Source organism: Nicotiana tomentosiformis, chromosome 7, assembly GCF_000390325.3.
Source record: "Nicotiana tomentosiformis chromosome 7, ASM39032v3, whole genome shotgun sequence".
NCBI classification, from domain to species: Eukaryota; Viridiplantae; Streptophyta; class Magnoliopsida; order Solanales; family Solanaceae; genus Nicotiana; species Nicotiana tomentosiformis.
Window position 1 is genome coordinate 61,388,470 of NC_090818.1, and position 8,704 is coordinate 61,397,173.

Consider the following 8,704-nt stretch of genomic DNA (forward strand, 5'->3'; position numbering starts at 1 on the left):
CAGAGTCTGTCATAGTCTAGCTGAGTCTGTCGAGTCTTTTGTCATCGTACTTCCCATTTGTATTTGAAAACCAAAAAAAAAGTTATAAATAAAAAATCCAAAAAGATTTTTGCTTTTTAGTTTATTTTGTCCATCACTTTTCCAGAACTACGCTTGGTCTGATTCATGTGGAACATGATATGTAGGCAACTTACATCGGGTTCAATCGAATCATTTTTAAAACTAAAAGAAAAAGAAAAAGGGATGAAGTTGTGGGATGTGAGAAATGAGAGGAAAGAAAAGAATGGTAAGTAAAAAGAAAAAGAGAGGAAAGAAAATGATGTAAGCCAAGAAGTGCTAGAAAAGAAAGAAAAAAGAGGTCGGGATGATGACATATGGCTTTGCGACCCTCAAAGTCATTCTAGAACTGTTAATTTTTACTAGGTGCATTGCACGTAATGTGATATTATTATCTGATAAATGCCCTAACGCTAACATGTTGGTTTTGGTTTGCTCCTTTCCGTTATCTTTATTATTATAAAACAGGAAGGTGGTTAGTTTGTGGCACTCTGGCAAGTCATCCATACAACACTAGGTCAAAGCGCAAGGCAGTCATGGCTAACAAAGAATTGAACACATGTGTTGTTGACCCATCAAGCGAGATTGTAGAATCGAAGCCTGAGTTGAAAGAGGAGGTCCAAAGGTTGAAACAGTAGATGACAAAGATGTATCAGGCTTGGATCATGGGGCATCCTCCACCCTCATTCCCCACTAACTACACAGAAAACCATGCCACTGTCCCATCACTATCACAATCCTAGATTCCCACTACCGTTGATCATTTCCCTCAACATGCACCAGGATTTACCCCTTACCACAACTACCATCGCACCTTTTCCTAACCTTTTCATGCTCCACCGGCCAAAACAAACCCATATCATACCCCAACATCTACTCCTATTTTTGTATCCCCTCCATAAGCTACCATCCATCGATCATCTAGTGAACTCGCGTTCAAAGTTCCTGATGCCTAATACTATGCTCTAGAACTAACTTTCAAGGTCCCGGATCCCTATTGTTATACCCCTCACTTTGAGCCTCCCGCTGAAATCGAAAAGCCCGCTAAGAATGTGGAGCAAGATGAGATATTCAAGAAGATGAAGAGTTTATAGCAATCTTTAAGGAACATGCAAGGGATATGAAGCCAAGTAAGTGTGTCTTACAATGACTTGTGCTTGTTCCCTGATGTCCAACTGCCCGCCGGGTTCAAGATACCAAAGTTTGATCTGTATGACGGACATGGAGACCTTGTGGCCCATTTGAGAGGTTATTGCAGTAAGATGAGAGGCACTGGTGGGAAGGACAAGCTGTTGATGGCCTATTTCAGTCAGAGTTTGAGTGGAGCAGCCCTGGAATGGTACACCCGCCAAGATGCTAGCAGGTGGTATACATGGGACGATATGGCTCAGGTATTTTTCCAGCACTTTCAGTATAATATAGACATTGTCCCGGATCATCTATCCCTGACCAAGATAAAAAAGAAGCCTAATGAAAACTTTAAAGAATATAGGTTCAGATGGAGAGAACAAGCTGCCCGGGTCAATCCTTCGATGGAAGAAGACGAGATGGTCGAGAACTTTTTTCAAGCCCTAGAGCCTACTTACTTTGGCCATTTGATCTCAACCATGGGTAAGTCTTTTAACGATGTGGTAAAAATGGGAGAAATAGTGGAAGAGGGACTCAAGTCAAGCAAGATCATGAGCTACTCCGCTATAAAAGCAACCCCGCACGCAATCCAAAACGACATAGGAAGTTTGTTAGGCAAGAAGAAGACGGATGATGTTGCTATGGTTGTCTCTGGACCATAGCGTGGGGGTCTACCTCAACAGTACACTCAGCCTCGGCCCCAACCTCGAGCCTACACCCAAGCTCCATATAATCCATCTCAACATTATTTCCCACCACAAGACCCCCAATACTCAGTTAGACCACCCCAATACCATGTTCACCACGCACAACCCTATGCTCAACCCCTCTTTACCTGCAATGGTGTGCAACAGCCCCACAAAACTCTTATCCACACCCACAACCCTACTGAAACCCTACTGGTCCGAACTTTCGACCTGGGCCTGAGTATAAAAGAGAAAGGCAGCAACGGAAAGAGACCTTCACCCCTTTGGGAGAGTCCTATTCCAGTTTGTATCAAAGGTTGAGGCAATTAGACGTGTTGAGGCCGATTGAGGCAAAGATACCACATTCACCCCCAAAGAACCTTGATTATTCTCTAAGGTGCACATATTGTTCTGATGCCCCGGGGCACAACATAGAGAAGTGTTGGCATTTGAAAAGAGCAATCCAAGAGCTTATTGATACAAATCAAATTGTAGTACAGAGCCAGATGCGCCAAACATCAACCAAAATCCTTTTCCAACCCATGCAGAGACCCACATGATTGAATAGTTAGTAAGGATGGGGAGTCTAGGAATTCTATCAAGCATATCTGGCACGTCTTTAAGTCTTCTGTCAAGTCGGGGGTTGCAAAACTTTCAATATCATCAGTCCATAAATAGTGATTGAAGGTGGTGACGAGCTGATCAAGAGCTCCCAAAGTCTATTTGTTGAGGTTGATATGGTTGAAATTAGGGAAGGTTCTAGCAACACAGATGTGCAGCCCGTTGGGCCGAATATGAAGCTTAGCATTTGAGAAGTTACTCATTTCCCCGTCTGGGAGGAGTTTTGGTAGTTCGCTTTATTTTCCTTTATGTTATCTGAGTTATTCCAGGGTTGTAACCCATATTTTTACATTTGCTTATTTTGATGTTCAAACCCTTCTATCTTTTTATTTTCGATGAAATGCATTTTTAGTTTTCCTTTATTCCTAATGTTTAATTCTATTTTTCTTTTGTACAGTTCTTTTTATGTTGGTTATAATGACATGACATGCATGAGAAATTTTCAGTCATATCTTAAAAGCCAGTCTAACCTTAAAATAATGATCCAAGAAGTTGAATGTGATGAAGAAGAAGCATTTGAGAAAATAGAGGTTGAGATCCCGTCCCTCTGAATTGCTGTAGAAGTTGAAATTGATTATGATGAGTGGCTGAGAAAAAGATTGGCAGCAAAATATGATGGTCAACTTTATCAACAGAAAATGGCTAGAGCGTACAACAAAAAGATGCGTCGCAGGAAGTTGAATCGGGCAAACTAGTCTTGAAGCGCACCCGTCCACATCAAGCTGAAGCTAAATCCAAGTTCGCCTCCAACTGGCAGGGGCCATTCATTGTGACAAGAGTGTTGCCTAATGGTGATTTGTATTTAACAGACATAGAAGGCAAAGTGTGGATATGGCTATCAATTCTGATACAGTCAAGAGATATTATGTATAATTTATTTGCTTATCTTCAATTGCATTTTTTGTATTTGGCATGTTCAAAGTTGGAATGACGAAGGTATTTTATTCTGTTACCCAAATACTTTTATCCTTTGTTACCCCTTTTAGCCTTATTTATTTTCTTTCATACCCCTCTTTTGGAATCAGAAGTAGCATTGGAAAATAGAAAAAAAAAAAGAAAAAAAAGAAAAAGAAAAAAAAGAAAAAGAAAAAATGAAGAAAATAAGAAGAAAAAAAAAAGAAAAAAAAGAAAAGGAAAAGAAAGGAACAAAACAAAATGAATTGTAGTTGGAACTATGTTCGACCTGATTTCTTTTAAGGATACGTAGGAAGCCTTACTCTAAGGTTCGGTCCCATCAAAATAAAAATCCAAAATTCCCGAGATTCAAAGTAACTGGGCAGAAGTTTTAGTTTTGCAAAAGATCTGATTCCAAAAGTTATAATTTTGAACCCTTATATCTTAAGTTGTTTTGAGCCTTCATGCCACCCTTTCTTTCTAACCTTGTCCAAACACCTACATTATGGTCCAAAGAAAGATCTTCCAATCAATCTTTGAGGATGCCAAGTCAAGCGAGATGGAGGTATGATTTTCTTACATCATGGATAACACTTCGTTCATGGGCACAAGGAAAAATGGATAAAATGAGAGAGTTTTATTAGTGAAAACCCTCACGGGTACCGTAAGGCGATGGTGAGTCGAGAGAAAAATTAAAATGAGAGATTCTTATTGGTGAAAACCCTCGTGGGCATCGTAAGGCAGCAGTGAGTTGATAGATGAACAAACGAGAGAGGCTTGATGGTGAAAACCCTTCGGAGCACTACAAGTCGAATGCGGATCATGGAATTTACAGAGAAGTTAGATCATGAAGGGCCGGTTTTGAAAGTATGAAGACATGACACGAACTAAAAGTGTGATTGGTTGGACGGATTAGGCTGATCAATTCGTAATGCATGTCATGATCATTGGAGCCAGCTGCTTCACTCAGATAAGTCTCTTTTCCACTCTTCTTCAAATAGTCATCTTTGTTCGAATTTTTCCTTTTTATTCCTAATTCTCAAAGTCACTTTGCTTTGTTCTTTTGGTTCTATTTTTCTAAGTCCCTTGCAAGTTGGTCTTTGTTAAACAAGCAAGAAATGATTTCAAAGCCTACTACCAGCTTTTTAATTGCACAAAGCGAAGTTCGGCCAAGCACATCACAAGTGACATGATTCAGAAGGAGCAATGTGGTGATAACTAAGGTTCAAGTAATCAAGAGTTTCTTGAATTTTGAGAAAATACAAAGGCTCGATAATTGTCATAATGGAAACACAATGCAACAAGTGAATGTAGGAGATTCGGGTCATTAAGAGGTTTTTGTGGTCGAGGTTCAATCAGAAGGTTAAACAATTCCTTGTTAGCCCAAAGCAGCCAATCAGAATGAAGCATGACAGTAGCAGAAGCGGACATCTTCAACAACGATGCCACAAACTAACCATTGTGTTTTCAAACTAACAAGATTTTCTTTGTTACAGGGGAAAGAAATTTTGTTCGTTCCGCATAGATCCTCCATAAGGAAAGCATGTTTCAAGTAAGTTTATTTTCGACTTTTTAGGACCCTCTTGGATAATGGGATTTAGTTTTAGGTTTTCAGGACCCTCCTGGATATTGAGATTTAGTTTTAGATTTTCAGGACTCTCTTCGATAATAGGATTTAATTTTAAAGTTTTCAGAACCCTCCTAGATAATGAGATTTATTTTCAAGTTTTCAGGACTCTCCTAGATAATGAGATTTAGTTTCAAGTTTTCAGGACCCTCTTGGATAATGGAATTTAATTTTCAAGTTTTCAGGACCCTCCTGGATAATGGGATTTAGTTTTAAGTTTTCAGGACCCTCCTGGATAATAGGATTTAATTTTCAAGTTTTCAGGACCCTCATGGATAATGGGATTTAGTTTTAAGTTTTGAGGACCCTCCTCGATAATGGGATTTAGTTTTATGTTTTCAGGACCCTTCTGGATAATGGGATTTAGTTTTAAGTTTTCAGGACCCTCCTGGATAATGGAATTTAGTTTTAGGTTTTCAGGACCCTCCAGGATAATAGGATTTAGTTTTAAGTTTTCAGGACCCTCATGGAGAATGGGATTTAGTTTTATGTTTTCACGACCCTCCTAGACAATGGGATTTAATTTTCATGTTTTCAGGACCCTCATGGATAATGAAATTTAGTTTTAAGATTTGAGAACCCTCCTGGATAATAGGATTTAATTTTTAAGTTTTCAGGACCCTCATGGATAATGAGATTTATTTTCAAGTTTTTAAGACCCCCCTGGATAATGGGATTTAGTTTTAAGTTTTGAGGACCCTCTTGGATATTGTGATTTAATTTTCAAGTTTTCAGGACCCTCCTGGATAATGAGATTTAGTTTTAAGTTTTCAGGACCCTCCTGGATAATGAGATTTAGTTTTAAGTTTTCAGCACCCTCCTGGATAATGGGATTCAACTAACACTCACAAATGCTTTCGGTACAAACTGGGGCATAAACTTTTCCTTGTTTTGTCTGTTTCGCTATGATTGCAGGCACCCACCTGGATAACGAGGGTTAACATTTTAGAATGTCAGGCACCCACCTGGAGAATAAGGAAATTCATTTCAATGTTGATTGCAAGTCACTAGTAGGCGTCCACCTAGAGAATTAGGCAATTCATTTCAAGGTTGATTTCCAGTCAGTAGCAGGCACCCACCTGGAAAACGAGGGTATTTGCTTCAAAAATTGGTTTCAAGCTCAAGTCTACTTCAAGTTCAAATTCAGATTCATTTCAAGTCCAAACAGCAGGAGCCCTCCTGAAGAATAGGGTCAATTCAATCTAGAAGTAGCACAAGCTCCCCATAGGAATGCAAGTCAACAGTTTGAGATGCACAAGATTGAAGAAGATTCAACAGTGGATAGGATTTTGTAGTTTTTCTAGTAGTTTTGTCTTATTTGATTTTATTTTTGATGTAATGAAAGGAACCGCGGACCGGAACCTCGACGGCACTTCACTCGACTCTCCACCTCGGTATATTCTATTACTCTTCCTACTTCTAAACTATACGTGACATGATTCCTATATAGCCAATGATATGTAGGCATCTCAGATACCAAGGCTCGGTCACAATCTTTTTATCCATCTTTATTTTCTTTTGAATAAGTGTCGGGTCAAAAACCAATTATGTTACTTACCTAGTTCTTTGCTCGAAAACACTTCGTGTTTTCAAGCAAAGAGGGGCAGTTGTAAGCACGTAATTTTTGACCCGCATAATTTTTAAAGTTAGTTTTAGTATTTTAATATTTTTAAAATATTTACTTGAGTTATTATACAATTTTAGTCTTATATTTTAATTTTTAAACATAAAATTGAAAACACAAAAAATAGTTTCACTTTTAATATTTAGTTTTATTTTAGTAGTCTTTTCTAATTAACTAAGAGTGATCTTATATTTTTATAAGTACTTTAAATTATTTTTAGGAGAGGGTTTGGGTTTTTAGTTAATGAATTTTCAGTTTTCTAAGAGTTGAATAACCCGAAATTGGGCCAATTCAGAGCTTATATTCAAATTTTTAGTATCCCAGCAAGACAAAGGCACATTCTTCCCAATCTCTCTTAGCCCAAATCAATTTTTAACGCAATTGACTCATCCCACTTTTGTTCTAATCTTAGCCATTGATTTGATTTAATCTAACAGCCCAAACTTCCCCTTTACCTCACATAAAACAACACTTTTTCCATTCTCTAAACCCTAAAGAGACCCCTAACAGCCGCAACCCACCCAAACGCCTCTGCCCGCTGTGCTATTCGCCGGAAAAACCACCACGTGTTCTGGTCCCCCATCACTCCTCCATCTTCCCTCCACATGGTCTGACATATAACAAACCCGAATATTCCCCATTCTTTCTTCTCACTCGATCTCACGTGATATATCTCTCTATAACAAATGAAGGATGGATGGGAGCCGTGGGATTAATAAGCATTTAATCCTCTTCATCCATCTGTCCTAAGTTAGTTGATTTCAGAGAGAAATAGAGAAACAAAAAATTATATTCACACATGTTGCAAGAATGTATCAAATTGGCTGTAGTTTTTGATAAAAACTCTTACAAAACTTCAAACCCCAACTTCTTTCTTCTTTGCTTCTCCCCATGATATTGTTGGGATATATAATATTAATCATGGATTTTGGTTTGGATATAGAGCTTATAAGTTTTCATGTGTAAACCCTGCAGGTGGATTTTGTATCCGTCACATGAAATAAGTTAAGAGAAAGTCTAAAGGAAATAATCAATGAATTAAATTGTCAGTAATTTAATTTATTTGATTAGTATTTGAATCTTAACATGGAGAGTTAAATAAGGTTTAATGGAAGAATTTCGAAATTGAATCGAGGAGTTCAGTTACGAATTTTTAGTGAAATAATTCGTAATTTATTATGGTAGTATTAATTCAGATATTTCGAATTAATTCCATAATAGGAAGCCTCGTTAATTAAATATTGCGTGTCACGACCTGAAATTCCCACCTTCGGACTGATATGACGCCTAACATTTTACTTGCTAGGCAAGCCAACATTAGAATAATATTAACTAATTTTTAAACAATTTTTAAATTATTAATAATCAAAGAAACAAATGCGGAAGCAAAGTTTGAAATATAATGAATAATCCATAAAAACAACGGTGTCTTAATACCATCCCAGAATTGGTGTCACAAGTCCACGAGCTTCTAGAATAATACAAATAAAGGTCTGAATAAAATAAAGTTGTCTGAAAATAAACACACAGCTAAAGTAAAATAGACGGGGACTTCAGAACTGCAGACGCCATGCAACTATACCTCAAGTCTCCTCCGAATAGCTGAAATACGAGCAAGTCTATGGTACGCCGCTGGGACCAACTCTAAAATCTGCACAAGAAGTGCAGAGTGTAGTATCAGTACAACCGATCCCATGTACTGGTAAGTATTGAGGCTAACCTCGACGAAGTAGTGACGAGGCTAAGGTGGGTCACTTACATTACCTGTACGCAATATTAGTAACAACAACAATAATAGAAATAAATCAGGTAACTCACTTATAATAATTTAAGCCAACGCAACAGTCATAATCAATTATCATTTTTATCAATTCTGTTGCAGCGTGCAACCCGCTCTCACAATATATTTACATTCAATTCTGTTGCAGCGTGCAACCCGCTCTCACAATATATTCACATTCGGTTCTGTTGCGGCGTGCAACCCGCTCATCCATTATATTCATTTTAATCAAGTCTGTTGTGGCGTGCAACCTGATCCCCCAATATATATATATGTATGTCGACTTT

The 8,704-nt window shown here is 38.0% G+C and overlaps 1 protein-coding gene across 1 annotated transcript; it reads left to right on the forward strand.

The window, feature by feature from the left end:
* Window positions 1-1,319: 1,319 nt before the first annotated feature.
* LOC138895662 (uncharacterized) lies at window positions 1,320-1,847 on the forward strand. The gene has a single exon (XM_070180376.1). It carries the CDS (start codon window positions 1,320-1,322, stop codon window positions 1,845-1,847), a length of 528 nt encoding a protein of 175 aa, XP_070036477.1.
* Window positions 1,848-8,704: the final 6,857 nt, after the last annotated feature.

Coding starts and splice junctions, on each gene's coding strand:
- LOC138895662 (XM_070180376.1), top strand. CDS start 1,320: ATGAGAGGCACTGGTGGGAAGGACAAGCTGTTGATGGCCTATTTCAGT.